Here is a 22837-nt window from a genome sequence, read left to right as displayed (position 1 = left end):
GGCACAATCCCAGCGGTTTTCACGTACAGCCTAACCCAGGCTGGGCTTCCCTAGCCTGCGTTAGGTTGCACGTGAAAACAGCCTCACACTCTTCTGCTCCTTATTGCAGGCTCCTGTGTCTGCTGTTCATGTAAACATATAAACAAACTTGGGGAGACAATTATATGTCTGCTGTGTAACATCTTGTTTGCCCTGAATAAACTCAGTTTGTGCCCTCAGAATAAATCATGCAAACACAGCTGTCCAAAAATATTTTTGCAAATCTCATTCTGCTCCATTCTGAAGTTGGCACTGGAGTTTTAGCAAGCTTTGGAAATGTTTGGCAAGAAACACTAAAAGGGAGAGGGAGAAGTGGGGAAGCACAGATAGTGAAAGCACAATTGATGTAAATGGGAAGAAGAGAACATGACTAGTTTCTGTTAGGAGGGTAGAGGCAGCTATGCAAGCCGTCCAAGTCCTGGGGGCTTTTGTAGACTGATATTGCCACATTTATCCATGTATCTTCACAGTCAGTCAGGATAACTAAAAGCATCCTCTTTGAAGAAATCCACACTAAACCAAAACAACAAAGAGTCTGGTGGTGGCATCTTAAAACAAATTTATTGTACAATGTAATATTGTAATATTTATTGTTATTTCATAGTTGATGAAAGCATAAGGTTAGGGTTTTAAACCAAGAATGAAAACAGTCATTCTCCTTTGCAAGGGGAGGGGAAACTGCAGGAACCAGGAAGAAAAAAAGGAGGGAAACCCACAACTGCTGAATATATTGATATTAGGCCTATTTGCCTGGGTTAGGCTGCTCATGTGCAGTGCCAGGATCCACGTAGATCCTGGCACTATCCACCCGCCTAACCCTATTTTTTACCCTGCCCTTTAGCCAGGGTTCAACCTTGGTGCCAGGGTCGTGTGTATGCTCAGCTGCTTGCAGCCCAAGTACACACACAGTCAGGTGCCTAGAGTGCCTGACTCATGGGGGTATCCCCCAATGCACTGTGCTCATCACATGGTGTATTGTAGGATATCCGAAGGCATTGTCCCAGCCTCTGGCGATCTGCACTGCCAGGAGCAGTACGGATCATGTGGGTGCGCAGTGGCATGCCAAATATTAGAATGGCAATCATCTGGAGCAAGGTAGGTTCGTCCCTGCCTTCCCTCCTGCACTCTCTTCCACCCACCTTCCTGTCATCTGAATAGCCCTATTGTCTTTATTCTATAGCCTGACACATTTCAAGAGTTGCTCTTCCTCAGAGGCAAATATGCTGTATCTTTGTTCTCTTATTGCGAATTATATCTTGCATCCACAGGAATCTCTGTAGTTTTAATCAGCATCTTTGGGTTTCTTTCCCGCCCCTGCCCCTGCCCCTGCTGGTTTTGTGGTGCTGCGTCATTTTTCTCCCCCTTCTTTCTCCAGAACTGCAGGAAACCAAGGAGGCTTGGGCTAGTAATACAAAACCATGGTTTAATCATGGCTTAGCATTACAACTGAACCTGACCAATATTACAAAAGGGGGGAATCTAAAAAGGACTCATTTCCCCAGATAAGGCAGAGCTTCCTTGGAAAAGAGGTTATTATTATCAGGTATCTGCTCTTAATTCAGCTAGAGACAGGATGAAACTGTTTTATACTGAAGTCTGTCTGCATGGCGGACGGTAGTATTCTTTGAGTTTATATTTTAATCTGGATCTAGTGAGGAGCTCTGGAAGTTTCCCGGTGCTTTGGTAAGAATTCCTATTGTTAGTCAGAAAGCGGTTAACAATATTCTGTGTTCTGCTTCCTCATATACAGATCATTGGCTGTATATTATTGTTGTCATAGCAATTGCTGGCGCCACCATGTTAGTCCTGGGAGGAATGGCTGGAGTTATTTACTATCTCAAATCCACAGCCTGTAAGAAAGGCGAGTACAATGTCCGTGATGCAGAGAACTCTACTGAAGCCACCTGTCTGAACCGTGAGAGGCCCTGTGATGGAGATATCTATGGTATACAGCTCACTAGGACCTGAATAAGTTTGGGCAGGAATCCCTAGGTCTTGTCTCCTCAGGCAGAGAGAGTGGGGGACAGATAAAATATAACTGTCTGTACACCCTCCACTTCTGTCACCATCTTCACCATCTCTGGCTCTGAAGAAAGAATGTCTGAGCCACACAGTCCTCCGCATTACTGCGAAGTTAATTGATAAAGACACAGTTGAGAGTTCTCAAAATGGAGGGCCCATTTTAGTGCCCATAGTTTGGAAAACATTTACATGGCAATTGCCCAATGGAGTCTAAAACCAGCCATCATCCACCGCTCAGCTCCACTCTGTTGCTTTTATGGTTGGAAATATGCAACGCCATTCTGCTCTGGAAATATTGCATTTCAGCAAGTCTCTGCTATTCCAATTGGGAATTTTTTAATACCTGTTGACACCAGTTTTAATCACTGCAACTTCAGTTTGGGCTCTTAAGTTCTGGAAAGTTATGGCTGATTGGTGCCTTGCCAAAATGGGAAATATCAGCTTTGGAAAACAAATTCTCATACATGGAGCAGGACTTCACCCTTCTAGGACAAGATGAAGATTGTAATTTTTTTTTCCTAAAAAAAAAAAAGAGAGAGAAGAGCAACCTAACAGGACATTGAATAAATGTGATTAGGAATTGTGGGTTTTCTTTGTACAGTGTTACAGAATTCATAAAACAAGGATTAAGTTATCATGGAAACATTTAATCTGGATTAGCAAAATCTTGTTCCATTTTAGTTTAACTCTTATGCTGACTGAATTATACTAAACTGAATCAAATCCATCATAAGTTTCAATGGGTGGATCAAGCGAGATCAAATGAATCCTTTTTATGCTTTTCCTGAATTTAATTTTATTGGTTTGCTTATAGGATTCACACAAAAGATTAGTGCCCTGAAGTCAACATGTTTTTCCTTCTCTACCTGATGGCCACATGTCTGTCCATATATCTTGTGAATGTATAGTCTCTGATCAGAGATTCATATGAGTAGAGGATCACAGATTTTATAGGACCATAAGAAAGTAAGTTTGAGGACTTTTGAGAACAATAAGGGAATCATTACTGAATGGTGGCAGGTACTTTTTGACGCAATATTCTCCCCTTTACATGTTATGAACTCTCTGAAGACAGCTATATACATGTAACATGAGAAAACAATGAGTCCACTCACTAGTGTGAGGCTTACTGGAGCGCTCAAGATAGCTGTGATTCTTTAAAGATTTAAGGCCTCATCAATACAGCCCTTAATCTGGAGTTCCAAGATGTGAACTTCAACTACTAGCTTGCTATAAGTTGAAGCCTACAAACACTGGGAAGTTTGGACCCAGTGCTGTCTCCAGGCATGTAGATTGGTCGTTTTCCATTCCTGAAGTGAAAACTTCATGTTTGTTGGACAAGTGTCCCAGAAGCAATTTGTAAATATTATAATCAGATCCACACACCAACAAAAATGTGGTTACTCCATAGTGCATGGAGTTACATCATTAAAAATCTGGTTCTGGTTCCAGTTCATCAATATTTTTTAACTCTCAAGTTCAGGTCTGATTCAGAAAATAGCTTTTAAAAGTTGTTTGTTAATGGGTTCAGGTACTTTGAACTGGTTTAGAATCCATTTAGATACATGCAGAATTGCAGATTAATACAAAACTCCTTTGCTTGTAGTGCAACTCTATGAAACAAATATAATTATAACTATTTCACTCAAGAAAAAATATTTTTGCATTGTTTAAAAGAGTTTTTAAAATAAAATAATTTATAACAGGATTAAAAACCAGGAAAACATCCTGTTTAGGGTGAAGGGCAGCAAGAAAGAACTGCAGTGCCAAAGAAATGCAAGAAACTTCCAGCCTCAGTTCAAGTTTCCTCCACGTGGAGGCCTTTTTGCTAAACAATAGCCTGTTCGTGACAAGGCTACTGAGTCCGAGGACTACCAGTCATAGACCCTGCCTACCGATCCTGCTTCCTCCTCCTCTTCCTTTTAGGTGGCTTACTGAAAAATAATTTCTTCCAATATTGCTGGAGCAGAGAGCAGCCCTCCTCCCACCCCTCAGAAGAGATTTTGAACAGTTACCTGATTTTGAACAGTTACCACTTTTTGTGTTTAGGGATCATTCGGTTCTGGTTCAATTGCAAGGCAACCAAAAGACATTGGGTTCAGGATCAGGTTCAGTTCAATTCCCTAGTCCAATTCTTTTAATTGCACAAGCTGTTATTAGTTAAGTCAATTGTGCATGGAAAACACACCCAAGATTCAAATCTGCTTTAATTTGTACTGCTATGTAGGCTTTTGTATTGGGATAAATGTACAGTTGATGCACATACACAATGATTCAGATCTGTACAGCAACCTGTGTGTTTAAATGGAGAAGATGATGCACTGTTACAAACAGTAATATACCACAGTGATTCAGTTTTGCAAGGACATCTGTGTTCTTGTGCAGCTCCCATTCTTTTCAATGGAGCTTACTCGGGAGAACTGAAGTTGTCCAAAATGGCAACCCTGCCAAATGCTGAACAGATTTGGTCTGATCCTATGGCGTGGAGTAGGGAGGGAGCACCCTAGTGACACCTGGCTGAAGCAGGGGATGGCACCTGATAGATCAGGGGACAGAAGTTAGCTCACCTGGTGGCTAAGGCCAGGATGGAGCATGCTGGACACAGGAGCTGTAGAGCACATAGCGAAAGCTCAAATCAAGCCGATGCCTTTATCTGGAAAGCTGATAAGCAGGGCATAAAGGTGACAGGTCTCCCTGTTCTTTGTCTCTAGTCTCTGTAATTCAGAGGCATACTACTGCTGAACACAGAGATTTAATTTAGCTATTGTGGTTAAGAAATTGCCTTTCTGGAAGAGACCTAGGCACGGGTGTAGCTAGCATGGGGAAGGCCTATACTCATCCTCCACCCTGGCACAGGGCCCCTTGGTGGCATGTACAAAGTGTGTGCCCCCACTCTCCCACATCAGCAGGGCCCACTTACCTTCTGTCACCTCCACTGCCCGCCTGCCTCCACCTGCACCCATGCCACCTCTCCTTGGAGGAGAGAGAAAGAGGAGGCGGATGGAGCAAGGAGCCTCTTTCCCTCTCCACCTCCTCTGCCCGTGCAATATTTAGAAGTGCTTCCCAACATCACGCGGACAGAGAAAGCAACGAGGAAAAGAGGAAGAGGGGGACAGGCTAGAGGGTGGTGAGGGGAGGCGGGAGCAGATAGGCCCCTAGTGGTGGCTGGGCCTGCATTCAAAGGACACCTTTTAATACCAGCGGTAACTCCATCCCTGGATCAAGATTCATCTGGTCTGGTATTCTGCCTCCTACAACAGCCACTCAGATGCCTCTGAGAAGCTCACAAACAGGACATGAAGGTGATAGTAATCCCCTTTTGTATACCCCCAGTATCTGTACTGCTTCTGTACACAGAGGTTCCTACTTAGCCATCATGGCTAATAGGCATAGGGACATAGGAAGCTGCCTTATACTGAGTCATGCCATCGGTCCATCTAGTTCAGTATTGTCTACCCAGACTGGCAGCGGCTTCTCCAGGGTTGCAGGCAGGATGCTCTCTCAGCCCTATCTCAGAGAAGCCAGGGAGAGAACTTGGAACCTTCTGTGTGCAAACTTGTAGATGCTCTTCCCAGAGCTGCCTCATCCTCTCAAGGGAATATCATACAGTGCTCACATCTAGTCTCCCATTCAAATGCAAACCTGGGCAGACCCTGCTTAGCAAAGGGGGCAATTCATACTTGCTACCACAAGACCTCCCCTCCATGTGGCTGTCTAGTCTTTTAAAGCCATTTAAAAGACCCACCAAAGTCATTTAAAAGACCCACTAAACTGAATTTAGCCCACTGTTCATGTATGACACGGACAGTCTACTAGAGGTGCAATCAATCTCCCAGTTTTAACACCTGCACAGGGCTGGAAAAACAGTATACAACGTTCTGACTCATTTAGTCATTTAAGGGAGAAGACAGATTATAAGGTTGTTCTCACGATCATTGCTGCCCGGCAGGTAAGGTGTGGAAGGAAGGCAAGATCAATCTTACCTTTCCCCTTAAGATCCAGATCCTTGTGTGCAGTGTTCGGTTTGTGCAACCACATGAACTGTGATGCACTAAGCAGCATGGATTTCTGGAGGCTGGGAAAGCATAGCCTGTCTTCCAGAGATCCCTAAATGCACCGTGCAAGGACCATGGTGCATTGAGGGATTTCCCCTGAAGCCGAGTGCTCTAGGCACCTGGTGTTGCAGAAAAATTGCTTATCCTCTATAAGTAATTGTACAGGAAGCAACTTTTACTGAGAAACAAGTGTTTGATATTTATTACTAACTAAAACATAGGCTAAGAAAACAATAAACAGACTAACAGTCTCTTTTGCATAGAGAGGGAGAATCTCTCAGTTTGAATTCAAGACAACAAGTGAAGGATCAGACAAACAAACCCAGACTCCATCCTCAAGCCAATACATAGTTACATTATATGTCCGTAGTAAATCCCAACTTACTACTTCTCAGTGTCTCGTTCTTGAATTCTGAGTCCCATGTTGTGTTTTATGGTGTAATGCAACCTTATCTTTTCCTGATTGGAGCAATTTATCTGTGTCTGAATCTGGTATGCCTTCAATTTTCACTTTTAGGAAATTTCCACTTTTAGGTGGAATCCCTTTATTAACTCTGCTTGAGCATCTCACTTCTTGTTCCATTTCAATCTAGCCTTCTTGATTGGAAAACTCTGGTTCTGTCTCAGTCTTCGCTACTTGGTTGCATCTTGCTGACCCCGTCTCTTGCCAATTGTTCTTATACTAATTTAGAAATTTATCCCTTGCTTGGATGCCCAAATCAGCAGTGCCAAAGACTCATGCAATCTTTGTGTGCACCTTCACTTGCAACATTAGTTTGCTTTCTTTTGCAATTTATTTCATACAGTTCACCATCTTTCAACATGCCTCTCATCAGAAACTTTCCTCCTTTGAAAATAAAGCAATGGTCCCTTCTAAGAAGAATTCTACATCCACATCTTATAGCTATTTTTACACTCATTAAACTGTTTTGCAAACTTGGAACATAGTATGCCCCTGGAATACATACTTCATTCACTCTATTTTCACCAAGATTACACTTCATATAAACTGTCCCTTTTCCTTCTGCAAAAAAAAAAAAAAAAAAAATTGCTGTCCATTAGCAAGGTATATAGGACTTCTATGTTCCATGCTTATCACAGCAAAACCTTGCAAATTATTGAAGGAATGTGAAAAAGCTCCACTATCCAAATATATTTTGTTTCTACTTTAACTTGCATCAACCCTGTAGATGATTTCTTTTGCAGCACACATTTTCATCTTTCTCAACATTATTTTCATTGCTTTCACTTTTGCATAGGTAAGTTTGTAAGAAAGTCCATTTTTCTGGAATTTAGACTGATTCCTTGTTCTCTGTTGAGAATAATTCCCTTGCTCTTTATTAAGACAAGTATTCCTCAGATGCAAGATGCCTCCACATAGAAAACATTGCCCTCCATCAGCAACTTTGTAGGCTTTATTTTTAACTGATTTCTCCCTTTCTGTTTGCTTTTTCAAATTAAACTCTTGCAAACATTCCTGCACAAAATTCAAATTCACATTTTCTTTAATTTGCAGAAAATTGACAATATTCTCATATTCTTTAGACAAGGTATTAAGCAAAAGTCCAATTTTTGCTAATTCTGGAATATTTATCTCTTGCAGTTCCAACTCTCTCAATCGTCCCCAAAATGAGCATATGTGCCCACAACGGTCTCCCTCTTTGAATCTTTTATTACACAACAACTGCAGCATTAGATAAACTTGACTATTCATGTTTCTTTGTTGAAAGACATCCTTTAGTCTTTCCCACTTCTCCTTGCTGTATTTTTGTCTTCTCTATGATAGATTAACTGATCACTTACAGTCAGATATATGTGTCCCATGGCTTGCTTGTTTGCAGAATCCCATTCTCGTTGTTTCTCTTCATTCGCTGTTGATCTTTGTTTCTCCAGAACATAAGGTAGTCCAAGAGTATTCAGCAACATCTTCACTCTGAAGGGCCATTTTCTGTAGTTTGTTTCATTGAGCACTTAACAGTGGGATGCCTCCCCACAAATGCAAAGGTAGTAAAGTAATCTTGTCTAATTTTCTTGCCTACAAACACTTTATCTCACAATGTATTGCTTCATGACTGGGCCCATAACCCAATGTTGCAGAGAAATTACTTACCCTCTGTAAGTAATTGTACAGGAAGCAACTTTAATTGAGAAACAAGAGTTTGATATGTATTATTACTAACTAAAACATAGGCTAAAAACAATGAACAGACTAACAGTGTCTTTTGCAGAGAGAGGGATAACTTCTCAGTTTGAATTCAGAACAACAAGTGAAGGCGCAAACAAACAAACCGAGACTCCACCCTCAAGCCCATACATAGCTACATTCAGACATAAACAAGCATGCCCCATGCACAGAACTGAGACAAAAAGGTCATTCACACAACCAGCAATGGTGGGGGGGGGGGCGGCGAGGGGAAGGCAGGGTTCAACCGACCCTCCCCACAGATGATCCAGGATGGCCCAATCAACACTGCGTCATCACACACATGATTGCTGCGGTGGTGACCAGTGCCACATTCCGGAGACTGGGGAAATGCTCCTCGGCCTCCATGAATCCCACAGTACACCACATGCTGAGTGCAATGCATTGGGGGATTCCCCCAGCAGACGGGCACACTAGGCACCCATCTCTGTGTCTCCTTGGATTGTGTGCAGTCCAAGGAGAGTCACAATCCCAGCAGCCAGGTTAAGGGCATGATTGCACCCTTAACCTCAGTTAAGAGCCGGGCTTCAAAGTAATGTTTACTGGGCAAGAATGCAGGGATCCACAGGGATTCCGACGCTCCACTCAAGCAACCTAACCCAGGCTGGGCTGCCCTAGCCTGGGTTAGGCTGCTCATGAGAACAGCCATAAAGTCTGTAGCAAATCTCAACATCCAGCTCTGTGTCTGCTCTGCTCGGGCTGCGGGCATATGACTGCGGACTTGGGTATAAGGGCACACTTGTGCCCTTCTACCGAGGTAAAAATACCCTGCATTTGAGGGGCCCTGTATCTAGGTTCACTTTTTAAATGAACATATGTACAATTCACACAAAGACACATGCACTTTCCATGTGTACTGATACCTGTATGTATGTACAACATAATGGCCAAGCAGGGCCACATTCTGTTGGGATTTAGACCTTGGGGTGATCTAGCATGACAATTCTTATATGCACAATATTATTAGTAAACAGCGCTGCAGTGCTGCAGGAATGGGCAGGGACACAGTCCAGGTACTTTTTTCCTTCCAGGATCTCAGCAGGAACACATAGCCCTTGGCTTTCTTCATGGAAATAATGTAATACTCTTGCTATTCCAAACATGTATTTCCATGCTTCCTGTCGTAGGAAGCTGCCTTATACTGAGTCAGACACTTGGTCCAGCTAGCTAAGTATTTGCTACATGGACTGACAGTGGCTCTCCATGGTTTAAGGCAGGAGTCTTTCTCAGCCCTACCTGGAGATGCTGCCAGGGACTGAACCTGAGACCATGAACATGCAAGTTTCGACTAGTTAAAACAGCCGGCTTGGCTGCTGTTTTGACAAATCAATTCAAGGATTTTGGAATTTATTTTGAGCTCGGAACGAATAACAAAATCCATTTCGTGCATATCTCTACTCAGTGGTTGTCTCTGTTTCTTCAAAGTGATAGCCACCAACAGCTCATATCTAGCTCATAAGTTTTGTACAATCAGCAGGAGTTTTGTACCTGACAAGATATCCTCTTTGGCAGGAGACGGCAACCTGGTGCTGGCATAAAACAATCCAAGCAGGTAGCAAATTCTAGACCTTGGATGAAGAAAGGTGATCCAGAAACAAAATAATTGCATATTATTCACTCACTCTGTCCTCCCCTCTTAACAAAGAAGACTATCTTCTGCACTGCTGAAACACCTATGGCAAATACTCTGTGTGCAACATGGTCCTAGATCATTATAAGTGCTGCAAATTAGCTTCTTGTGGAAATGTGGACCATATTTTGCAAATAACATTGTTTAGACCTCACTTGGTTTTCTATTCTTGATATTCATTTGGCCATGGTCCCATCCTCAATAAAAATGGTGCCACAGGAATCAAAGTAAATCAGCAACAATCTATAAAATAGATGATTTCTATTATGTTTCTATAATTTTAATCTGATGCATTTTTGGTGGTTTATTAAGAACAGGAAAAGTTCTTTCCCTACTTAATTATTGTGAACATTGTATTTCCTCCCCTTTCCCCCTTATGCTGGTGGTCACAGATGGTCTCGCAAAAAAATGTAGCATGTGGCTCAGGCAGTGTCTCAAACACTGTTTATAACAGTTTATAACAGTTTATAACAACATGGGTAGAAATATTGTTGTAAAGTTGTAACATGTTTATTGTATTTTCCTCAACATATTTCTTATTGTAGCTGAAAAAAATACATTACATAAGGGTTAATCATGAGTGATTTCAAAAATAAATATTTATTATTTATATTATTATTTATTTATTTATTTATTTATTTATTTATTTATTTATTTATAATATATTTGTACAAACCCCTAGACAAAGAACAGGTCAGCCGAAAAGAAGAGTATTGTATTGCTCATAACATAGGTTCAGGATTTAGCTTGGGTGAACTTCTGTCAGTTTCCTCAGTTAGGCTGCTGTCATACTGGTTGATATACTGCACAACAGTATGTCAGTGTAATAATGCTGCATTTTCACAAATGCAAAAACTGCAAATTGCAGTACACGAGAGTAAGCCGATTGGGCTTGTTTGCAATGATCAAGATGAACTGACTGAGCATATCTGATACATATACCATGTATGGTCCTAGAACTCTGGTGTAGGAAAGCATTCCTCATTAGCAGTCTCAGGAGTCCTGGTCTTGCAAAGTCCATCTCTAGGGAGGGATCCAGCTCTAACCCACTGTGAGTGGGAGAAGCTGGTGGCGGGGACAGACTAGTGCAGGCTAAGCCTCATCTGAAGAAGAAGAGCTCCATATTTGGGAGCTCCTAAAGAAACAGGCAATCCCCTCCAAACGGCCTACTCAGCTTGTGACCCAATGTAACTCTTTGGCCACCTAGCACAGACTGTCAGTCAGAACGTTGTATACTGTTTTTCCAGCTCTGTGCAGGTGTTAAAACTGGGAGGTTGATTGCACTTTTAGTAGACTGTCATACATGGATGGTGGGCTAAATTCAGTTTGGTGGGTCTCAAGTGCAGGTCTGTCCAAGATCTTGACCAAGTCACTTAGGAAACATCCAGATACGTAACTGTTTTTAGTGCCATAATTCAGAGGCCAGCTAGCATTCTAAGGAAAGGTAGATACTTGTTCCACCAAAACACTCTTCAACTGAGTGTGGGAAATCAGACATTGACATTGCACTGTTTGTGCTGGTCCTTGCAGGGTTTGTACATCGACCAGGGACCAGCAAGTCTGGAGTATACCAAACACACATTTCCCACCTCTGTGAGAAGTAGGCCTTAGGTAGCTTTAGTTGAAAAGTTCAGAAGAGCTATTTCAGTGCCCCCAATCCCTACAATGCAGATATGTGGTACTCAGTGGCACAGTGCATACCAGTTCAATCCCTGGCATTTTTTCATTACTTGGCTAGGGCCACGACTAGCTGTGGAAGGGAGGTCAAGTTCAGGTGTGGGTGGGTAAGAAGCAGAGGGCCAGAGTCAGGAGGAGCAGTCAAGGAAGGCTCAGGGTTGGGTACTGAGTTACAGTCAATCAGAGGCAGAAGGTATAGTCAGGTCTGGGGGCTGAGACTGAGCATTGAGTGGGGCAATAAAGTAGAGACAGGGCATTCTGAGGAAAGATTGGACTGGCAGAAGCAGAACAAGGCAGGATGAGATAAGACAAGACAAGGGGGCAGGCAAGTCTGCTTCACTACTCTGACAAATTGCTCAGGTTGCCACATTGGCCTAGTGTGGTAAGGGTTTATCAAATCAGGGGATCAGGTGATCATGCTCAGCCTGCATTGCACCTCAAAGGATTCCCTTGGTCCATGGAGTTTTGATCCCTCTGATTTGCTGCTGGGCAAAGATGTGGGTGACATAGGAGATAAGCTGCTGGAGATTGGCTTCTGGGAGATACACATCCCCAGGCACCTTACACATCTGAGGTTATAGCAATCTCAGGTAGCAAGGCTGGGGGGAAAAACCCTTCCTGAGACAATACTATGCAAGACAGACCAAAGATCTGACTCAAGTGTTGGGCAACTCTGTGTGTTTATTCAAGCTATCTGTTGGGCACTTTCCATTCGGGAAGAAACCCCCAAAAGTCTTTTATTTTGATTGTCTGAACCCAAACCTATTTGCTGCTAGAGGCTTGATGAAAATTCTGTGAGGAGTGAGTGATTCTGTCAACTAAGTTGAGGCTTGATGAAAATTCTGTGAGGAGTGAGTGATTCTGTCAACTAAGTTGCTGGAGATCATCTAGGCCCTGGCCCTGAGAGATTTATTTAGTACATTTATATACCACCCCATACAAAAATGTCCCTGGGCGGTTCACAATATAAAACTATTAAAACATTAACATAATTAAAACAATTTAAAATACAATAAAAACCTCTATAACTGAAGCTTTAAAACTATAAACTAAAAGCCTGACTAAACAGGTATGTGTTTAGGTCCTTCTTAAAAACATTCAGAGAAGGGGAGATTCTAATTTCATTAGGAAGTGCGTTCCAGTGTTCTGGGGCAACTCTAGAAATGGCTAGAGTTGCCACCAAACGAGCCGGTGGCAACTGCAACCGGACCTCCCCAGATGATCTTAACAGGTGGTGGGGTTGATGAAGAAGAAGGCATTCTCTTAAATACCTCGTCCCCAAGCCGTTTAGGGCTTTATGGGTAATAGACAGCACTTTGTATTTTGCCTGGAAACTTATTGACAGCCAGCGTAGTTCTTTTATCAAACTGGTTGCTACATTCTGTACTAATTGCAGTTTCCAAACTACGTACAAAGGCAGCCCAGCACAGAACGCATCGCAGTAGTCAAGCCTGAATGTTACCAGCATATACATCACTGATTTAAGATCCATATATTAACTAATGTCCATATTTTTCAAATCACACATGTGCCAAAAGCAGAAAACAAGACAACAGGATTCTCCTGCCACATGGATCATTAATGGAATCAAGCAGGGGTTCCCAACCTGTGGTACTCCAGATGTTGCTGAACTACAACTCCCAGCATTGGCAGCCACAATAAATTGTAGCTGGGGGTGAGGGGAGTTGTAGTTCAGCAACACCTGGAGTACCACAGGTTGGGAATCCCTGGAATAAAGCAATCAAGACGGTTCCCAAGCAAGTGAACAGAGCCACATAGTAAGCCACCCTCTCAAAAGTAGTTTTTGCCCATTTCATTCTGTCAGACTGACCTATACGGGCCAAAATATAACTGAAACTTGATCTCAAACATTTATCCCGGAAAGCCTACAGCATTCCATTCCAGGCAGGGCAAAATTTCTGTAGGAATTATTTGCTTGAAAAGCAATCCTTTCTACACATTTCCTTTCTACAATCCTTTCTACATACACAGAGAGAGAGAGAGAGAGATTTTGACCTGTGAAGGCTCACCTCCCCATGTCTTGTACAGAATTTAACATTCTCATTTTAATAAAGAGGGGTTTGTAATTGTAAAAAATGAATGAGGGTGTGTTATTAACACAAATACTTTTCTAATGAAAGCTGGACTAATTGAAAATGTTCCAATATAGCAATAGCACTTACATTTATATACCGCTTTATAGCCGGAGCTCTCTAAGCGGTTTACAATGATTTAGCATACTGCCCCCAACATTCTGGGTACTCATTTTACCGACCTCGGAAGGATGGAAGGCTGAGTCAACCTTGAGCCTCTGGTCAGGATCGAACTCGTAACCTTCTGGTTACAGGGCAGCAGTTTTACCACTGCGCCACCAGGGGCTAATATGGTGACTGTTTGCTCTTTCGGGTCAGAAACCTGTCTGTTTTTGCTTAAGAAACTCTGTACAATGGAAGTGCTGTAAATAAAGAAAGATACATTTATTCGGTCATTGACCAGCAAACACTTACAATAAAACAATATGCATTTTACAAATAATATAACAGAATCTGGCTATGACAAACATAATATCATTATCCACATTAGTTAAAAGATAATTTAAATAAAATTCATCAGACTGGCAAGGCAAATGATCTAACATGGGAGATATAAGTCTTAAGCAAGGTTCACTATAAAAATCACAATGAAGGATAACATGCGAGGTGGATTTGTCCATTTGGTGGGCACTCTAGGAGCCCATCTCTGTGTCTCCTTGGACTCCAGGGAGCCCAAGGAGGCACAGAGTCCCAGCAGCCAGATTAAGGGAGTACTAGTTGCTCCCTTAACTTTAGCTAAGAGCAGGAGTGTATCTAGGTTAGGGCAGGCAGGGCATGTGCCCTGGGCGCCACTTGAAGGGGGGCGCAAATTCTTAAAAAAAAAAATTTTTTTTAATGGCTGCTGAAAACAAAATGGCCACTGCACATGCTCAAATGGCCTCTGTGAGGCCCTAGGCCATGCCAGGCCTCACAGAGGCCATTTGAGCATGCACGGTGGCCATTTTGTTTTCAGCAGCCATTTTTTTTTAAAAAAACAATTATTTTAAAAAATGGCCACAGCACTTGCTCAAATGGTCTCTGCGAGGCCCTAGAGGCCAGCGGTGGGAGGGGTAACCTTTGCAGATGCCCCCCTCCCACGGCCTATAGGAAGCGCCCCGAAGGGGCTACAGGTTAAAAATAATAATAATTTAATATAATATAAGTCACTGTACACATATTCAGTTTGGCACTATGTACAGAGAATCAGGGCTTGTGAATACAGAGCCGAAGCTTATGAGCTAGGATTGTATTCATTTGCTCTTACTTTGCTTCTTATGATAAGTGAGTTAAATGTGGTGTCTTAATAATATGACTATTAATGGTGAGTTTGACTTTGAATCAGTGTGAAATCCTTAGTATTAAGGCCCACTGGGAGTTTCTTGTTCTCTTTCTCTCATTTTAACTGTCTTTCTGAAATACTAGAATATATTTCAAGCAGTGACACAGTTTACTCTGCATATCCTTTAATTATTTATAGAGTATCTGGGAAAAGCCAAATTCTCCATTTATTTTTAAAACTGATGTAATAGTGATGCTACAATGCATAGTAGATAATTAGATAGGCACTTCTGTTTAGTTTTCCAAGTATACCTCCAAATAGTATTTGGGTATTTCATGAGCCCCAGCATACTGAAATTTGTAGTTTTCCAGCATTTTTTTGGTCTGGCTACATCCACTGCTAAATAGTTTTTGAATTTTTAAAAGATTAACTAGCTTGACTTATATTTTTCAGCTGATATTATAGTGTCAAAAGATGGGTGTCAGATGTTTCGACAGGGGGCGCAATTTCAGTGCTTGCCCTAAGCACTATTTTCCCTAGATACGCCTCTGGCTAAGAACCAGGCTTGGGAGCGGGGGAAATTTGGCTTTAAAAAAGCCAAATCTGTCAACAGAGAACGGGGTTAGGCTGGGTGGGAGTGCCAAGGTTGTTGTTGTTGTTGTTATTTTATTAATTGGATTTCTATACTGCCCTTCCAAAATGGCTCAGGGCGGTTTAGAAAGAGAAATAATAAATAAATAAGATGGATCGCTGTCCCCAAAGGGCTCACAATCCAAAAAGAAACATAAGACACACACCAGCAATAGTCACTGGAAGGATACTGTGCTGGGGGTGGATAGGGCCAGTTACTCTCCCCCTGCTAAATAAAAGGCAATCGCCACGTTAAAAGGTGCCTCTTTGCCAAGTTAGCAGGGGATCCGTACGGATCCCAGAGCTCCACACGAGCAGCCTAGCTCGGACTAGGTTGCTCATGAGAACAACCTCAGTCTGTTTTATAGCTGCTTCCCTCACAAACACAAAGTAATCTCATATAGATTTAACTTGTTCAGAAACAATTCCATTTTCTCCTTCTCCTTTCCCTCCCTTATCTCTTCTGACTCCACATCCCCCCTCCCCCCCTTCCCACTCTCTACATGATCCCCACTGGGACAAACTTCTACACAACAAAACATAAAAGATACTGGATAGGATACAACACAGTCTTCCTACAAAGAGCATTTTCAAATGATGTTTTTAATGCTAGTTTGATATATGTCTATCCCTAGTTCAGCAGTAATTGTAATGAGAGGCTGGATTCTGTGTTATTGCCTAATCATTATTATCTTCTACCAAGTCCTCCAAGGAACTATTTGCAATGTGGATAGAAAGCATTTCCTCATTGTGACTAATGAAAGGATTTTTTATTTTATTTTAAATGGCTGAAGGATTTAAATTGCTCTGACTTTGCGGCGCCTTGTGGGGGAAGAAGAAATCACAGTCTCATTGAATTACGTAGGTCCGCACTCTGCAACAAAGCAAAACTGAAAGAGAAGTGGGGTGGGGGCAGTCCCTTCACTGGTGACCTGGCAGCTCCTGCCTCCAGCTATAGCCCTGTTTTTCATCATAAAAAGCATTGCAAGATGTAACAACGTTAAAGGCAGTACAATAATAGGGAACCACTTTCAGAAAGCAACGAGGTGGCTTTGACCAGAAAGAACTGGGGAGATTTTGCATCATGGCAGTTAATTACAGTGCAAGGGTTTTTATTTTGTGTGTGTATAGAAGGGAAACCATTTAAGTGATACTTATTAAAGCATCATGAAACTATTGAGCGAGAGGTTGAGCTTGCCAGCAAGTCAAACTGGGCAAGGAAAAGAGCAATTGTGGGGGAGGCGGTTGTTACATTTTGACCATAGTGAAGACTTGCTCAAACATTATGGCCAAACATACACACAGACACACACAACTCACAAGTTATATGCCAAGAGCCTTTAAATTCTCCATTCAGCTTCAGGAATGCAAATTTGCTTTTTAAGATAAATGTGGTAAATAATGTACCTTTTTTATTCTGAAGCTGAGGCTCAAACTACATGTGATGCTGAAAGCATAATTGTGTTTCTCACTTTCTACAGTTTATTTTAAAATCGTAGCTTCAAGGGACCCCAGTTTGGACTATTTATGTTATGTATTTATTGTTAAATTTATATACCGCCTTTCATTAAAACAATCCCAAAACAGTTCACACAAAAATTAAAACAAGACTATAAAAAAATACACAATTCAAATATAAGCTAATGGTATCAGGGGAGGGAATTAAACCTTTCCTCCCACAATGCAGTCCCAGTGAAAACTGGCACACACACCCCAACTGGGAAGCTGAGTTTTTACAGTATGGGGGCATGGAAAACTGTGTGGCCAAGATGGGAAGAATGGGTAACAAAGGGTGTTTGGGGGAGAGAACATGACTGATGACCTTGCAGGGGAAACAGATAGCCCCAGGCAGCATGACCTGCAGCCCTCTGGCAATGGGAGGAGGCCTGTGGACCCACAAGAAGCTTTCAGTGTCCCAGCGGTGAAGGCTTCTTTGTGCAGTGGACTGGGTGCCAAGGGGGAGAGAGCGATTTTCACAGCTCTCTCCAAAACCTTTTACACTTGTATAAATCTGTTCCTGAGGGTTGCACAGCTTGCATGCCACTTGTGGGGCAGGGCTGAGAGGATAAATGTTGAGGAAAGTGGCAGTTGTTCTGTTGAGCAGAACAGCTGAGAGAAAAATGAGGGTGGAAGTGAGGAGGACTTTCTGAAAGGGAGAAGCAACAAAAAAATTCTGAGGAGCAGAAATTTCGGGGTCGGTTCGAAGGAGCAGATTCAGTTTCACATTTGATGCCTGCTGTCCTGAGCAACTGGATATTGGTATCTGCTGAGACTCTTCTGTCATTCTCTAGATCAGGGATTCTCAATGTTGGGTCCTCAGATGTTATTGGACTTCAACTCCCATAATCCCCAACCAAAGGCCACTGGGGCTGGGGATTATGGGAGTTGAAGTCCAAAAACATCTGGGGACCATATTTGAGAACCCCTGCTCTAGTTGAGAACCCCTGCTCTAGATTACATAGACTTGCCCCCCCATCTTCTTTGGAGTCCATGGCATGACGAGGAGGTTGGCAGCTTTATATCATCTCCTCCTACTTTATTTATTTTCCTCCTTTAATGGTTGTTTTGTTAATGTATCTGTATGCATTAGATATTATTTTAAGATAAATATATTTTATAGTTATTAATTTAAATAGACTTTCGATAATAATATACCAGCCCACATGTTGCACAGTGTTATGTGAGTGTTTCTGATCAAGCCCATATTGCTGCAAGTGTCTAATGAAGCAGGGGCCAGGGGCATAGGGTCCGTTAGACAAGGGGGGACCATTGTCCCTAGCCAGTCCCCCTTGCCTGCTTGCCTTCTCTCCTGCTAGCCCTCCTGCTCTGGCCAGGTGAGCTAAGCAGCCTGCAAGCTGCAGCAGTTCCTTCAGTCTCCGCCTCTCAGCTGTTCGGTGGGCGGGCACGGCTTCCAGAGAGGCCTCCCTGAAGCCTGAACTCAATGCCGGCTGGCTGGCAGGCAGGCAGGCAGGCAGGAGGCTGGCTGGTCTTGCCCACCACAGCCTTTGACTCCTCAGGCCTAGTAAGGGAAGTATGATGTGATTTCCTTTTTCCTTTTTGTGGTTATCCCCCCTGCCCCCTGCCTTTGGATATTTAGGGACTGGCTTACCATGGGGCTTTGATATGGAGGGGGGGGGGTGTAGGGCAGATTGAGAAGACTGAATATTTAATCTGAAAAACATTGAGGAATATGCTGATACACACATACATATATACTGAATCCTCTTCTTAGACCATCATTCCACCCCCATATGGAAGAACCTGCCCTTTGCCTTCATGAAAAACAATAAACCCCTTTCTGCCCCAGCCTTTAGATCACCTGGAATGACTTGGCATAGGGCTTTGCAGGGATGGATCCAGGTGTGTGTGTGTGTGTGTGTGTGTGTGTGCGCAAGGGTGCAGTTGCACCCCCTGTGAATTTGGATCCAGATCAGCAGTTCCTCGGCGGTGGCGGCTTCATAAAAAGGGTTAACTTCGCTTTCTGCTGCTATTCCTGCTCTTTCCCAGCAGGGGGAGCAGCAGCAGCCTGATTTGTTCTCCTGGGGTCTTGTGTTCCGCCCCTACTCTGGCCTTTCTCTGAATGTACTGCAATTTGCCACAAGGACAATGGAGTTGCTGGCTGTTGGGCTTGTCTCCCCCCCACCGCCCCGGAAAGTAAAACATAGATAAGATTTGGTGGTGTGTGTGTGTGTGTGTTATGTTTTACTGGAAGTGCTGTAAATAAATTAATATTTATTTACAGACAGATAAGTTTGTTTTGTGTGTGAAAGAGAGAGAGAGAGATATTAAGCAACCAGCCCCTTGCTTAAGCCACTGTGTATTCTTCTCCCCACTCACCCCCGTGTGAGGGAAGTAATGTCAATTTTTAGCCATGTGTTTCTTCTTTGTATTTGTGTGAGAGGGTTTTACAGTTTTTAAAAAATCGTTTTTGGTTCTAATGCACTCTTATAAGAAAAACCCTCTCCATCCCCACAATATATCTTCTTGTGGGAAATTAGTCAATTCAAATGTATTAAAAACTTTTTAAAGAATGAGAAGAAGAAATGCTCTAATAAAATGGATCTGTTTTTGTTTCCGCCTTTTGATCCTGAAGATACTAAACTCCTTATAGCTCTAATCTGGTTTCTGTATGTGGGTTTCGCTCTCTCTCTCTCTCTCTCTCTCTCTCTTTCCACACCCACACCCACACACACCATTAAATATATTTATATGCTGCTTTTTTAACAACAAAGATGGCTTAAATAGCAAAAAATGAGAAAATGGTTCTTTCTCAACATGTTTCCCCTTATAATCATTACTATTTTATTTTGCTTTGTGCTAGTAACAGTAGCTCATATATAGATAACACATATTGAGGCTCTTCTCACAATCAGTGAGAAAAGCCTGGGTGGGGTTTGCGGGGAGAGTGGGCTAAACCCACTCTCCCCACATACGAGCAGTCAGTTTGTTCTGGGCGGCCAAACTGGCCGCCCTCACGACTGCTGTCTCCATTACGGAGCTGGCGGGGGCTGGGGGGATTGGGGGCCGCGCAGCCCCCGGAAGCTCCAGCATGCCATGCGCGTGTGCTCAGGGCATGATGGAGAGACCCTGGAGCCGGGAGGCTGCTTTTAAGCCTCCCAGTCGGGGGTCGACTTGTGAGTTGCCGCAGCACGGACCCGCGCCACAGCAACACACGACCGAAAAGCCTGGGTTAGCAGAGTGCTCGCTCTGCTAACCTGGGCTTAGGGGAGGTCTATCTAAGCGGGTGACCTGCTTTCGTGAGACCGGGCTCAGCTGCGAGCCCGGTGGTTCTCATGATCAGGTGAAATCGGGCTAGGCTCCCCTAGCCCGATTTCGCCTGATCGTGAGAATAGCCTCATTGTCTTTTTTAATAAGCTTGTAATGGACTAAAATACCCCAACTTTTTGAAAGTAGCTTCACAAATTGCTAAAATGAACATTAAGCCTCCTCCACCACCAAAAGTCTATTTTTATACACTTGCTTCAACATAAAGCTTTGCAAATCAGATCACAAGAAACTCATTTTAAAAACCTTGCCAATGGTTTGTTGTCTTGTCTACTTGGTTGTCTTGAAATCCTTAGAAATTGGGGTAACCATATATGACATTCTGCTGTCCTGTTTGAAATCAGATTGGTGGCCTTTCCTTCTGTAGTGTATAGACAAACATTATGCACACTGTATATACACTGTGTGGTGTATAGACATACACTATAGTTTATGCTTCTTGCTTAAAATGAAAACTGGACTGCTTGCTGCTGTGATAAGTGTAAAAGAGCTGTTTGAGTTTGCTTCTGACTTTACATGTTGAGGACTGGAGTGCATGTATCTAAAAGTCAATATAAATATTTATATGTTATAGACACATATATTTTATTATGTCACATATCCTGTTCTTCCTCCAAGGAGTTCAGGGTAGTGTACATGATCTTCCTCCCCACTTTTATCCTCACAACAATCCTGTGAGGCAGGTTTGGAGGAGAGAGAGAGAGAGAGAAAGAGAAAGAGAGTGTTTCACCTAAAGTCCTGTAGTGGGTTTCATGACTGACTGGGGAATGTCACATCCACCTGTCTTGTCTTTTCCATTTTGGGACACAAAACCTATTACTATGTTTAAAAGCATTTATTTTCTGGCCATTAGGACTGCAAACTTAGGCTGTTGGTGTGCAAGACATTTCTTTAAAATATATATTTCTAAAGAGCCTTGTAGCCTCATGTTTCCTTTTCCCTGTCCCAGTATACTTGCACGGATGCAGCCCACAACCCACATTTGACTATGGCTGTGACACATTTCCATATTTCCGGGGGTGGCGGGGGGCGCGCGGCGGGGCGCAATTTCAGTGCTTGCCCCGGGCACCGTTTTCCCTAGTTACGCCTCTGTCCCCCAGTCCTAGTCTTAACACTCTAATCGCTACACCACATTGGTTCTAAACAGTGTGTGGGTATTGATTGCAAGAGAAAAAAAGAGATTAATTCTTAGCAGTGAAGTAAACTAGTGGGGAGGAGAATATTGGATACCTTTAGAAAGCATGAAAGGGTTTAATTATCAAAATGTGGGGAGGCTGTAGGCCCCGGACCCTGGATGTTTTGGGCCCTGACAGCCCAAGCCCTGGATCTTTTAAGTACCGAGCAACACCTCTGTAAGGGAGAGAGGAAGAGGGGAGAGTGGCAGGATTATGCATGCAAAATCTAGTATTGGCAGGTATGTTCAGAATAATTTTTTAAAGATTCAATATTCCTCTGATAGTGTTTGGGTGTAAAAAGTAGTGCATTCAGCTAATTTATGTTGTGGGTTGTAAGTTTCACCCCGATTAATTAGCCGAGCACTAAAGAAGCTACCCACTCCAGTTACAGAGTAGAATGCAGAGTTTAGCTGTTGCAACTATTTAGAGAAGACACGTGGAGATTCTTGTAGAACTAAATACTAAGTAGATTTATTGGTGAAGTACACTTTGGATAGGAAAGACCTAACCCTAGTCTATAGAACTACTCTAATTGGAAAGGAAGGGAATCTGACTCTCACAGGAAATGCCTAAGGAGTCCTATCAAGGGTCATAGAGTAGAGGCAAGCAGGGACTTATAGTGAGTAAGGAGATGCTTACTCACTATCTCTGCTCCCAATGCCCCTAGTGGTTATTAGGATAGTTGATGCAAAAGGTTGATGCAGTGGAACTCCATCTCCAACAATTTAAATGGCAGGGCAAGGGGCAGGGGCAGGGGGGAAAGGGAATGAGAGAAGTGGGGAAAGAGGAAGACAGAAAGTGGTGTGAGGTGGGTGCGAGGTGGCAGAAGGAGGCATAATATTATGTGTGGCTCCCCAGAGGTTCATTGGAATCCATTCTGGCCCACCACCAGATTTGAGTTTGATACGCTTGGCATAGTGCATTTGCAAGTGAGAGAAAATCCAAGCCCCGGTATTTTTATATGGGGTGTATGTGTGGTATTCCTGTTGCACCCCCTGTAATTTCATCCTGGATCCGCCCCTGGGGCTTTGGTATTGAGCAGAGATATTTAGGACAGAAGGAGGAATATGTATATTTAAATTGAAGTGGATTGGACAAATTGTTGGTTTTTAAAATTTTAATTTAAAAAAAAAAAACATCAAAAAAGGACTCCATGACAGAAAATTACCAAGTCCTTTAGGTTTCAGTGAAATGTACTTCCAGCTAAATGTGGTTAGATTTGCTCTCTGAGGCTGCAATTCTCCACACACTTACCTGAAAGCAAACTTTA

General features: G+C 42.8%; 2 protein-coding genes and 1 long non-coding RNA gene across 8 annotated transcripts in view; 2 read left to right on the top strand and 1 right to left on the bottom strand.

The window, feature by feature from the left end:
- Positions 1–10560, top strand: part of ICAM5 (intercellular adhesion molecule 5) — a 46071-nt gene extending 35511 nt beyond the window's left edge. For 5 of the 6 annotated variants that reach the window (XM_053303321.1, XM_053303320.1, XM_053303324.1 and 2 more), the window contains one exon: positions 1790–10560. In XM_053303321.1, coding sequence (XP_053159296.1) covers positions 1790–2007 — 218 coding nt within the window. In that variant the 3' untranslated portion in view covers positions 2008–10560. The remainder of the gene's footprint in view (positions 1–1789) is intronic. The other variant, XR_008317845.1, reaches the window with a different exon arrangement.
- LOC128347951 (uncharacterized) overlaps positions 1–22837 on the bottom strand; it is a 41702-nt gene that overhangs the window by 14475 nt on the left and 4390 nt on the right. The gene's annotated exons all lie outside the window — the stretch shown is intronic.
- The window catches only part of LOC128347948 (complement C3-like), a 136900-nt gene continuing 133235 nt past the window's right edge, over positions 19173–22837 (top strand). The window contains exon 1 of the mRNA XM_053303318.1: positions 19173–19261. Coding sequence (XP_053159293.1) covers positions 19188–19261 — 74 coding nt within the window. The 5' untranslated portion in view covers positions 19173–19187. The remainder of the gene's footprint in view (positions 19262–22837) is intronic.

Source organism: Hemicordylus capensis, chromosome 2, assembly GCF_027244095.1.
Source record: "Hemicordylus capensis ecotype Gifberg chromosome 2, rHemCap1.1.pri, whole genome shotgun sequence".
In the NCBI taxonomy this organism is placed as follows: Eukaryota; Metazoa; Chordata; class Lepidosauria; order Squamata; family Cordylidae; genus Hemicordylus; species Hemicordylus capensis.
Note: the sequence above shows the minus strand (reverse complement) of the source record. Positions and strands in the feature narration are given on the sequence as shown.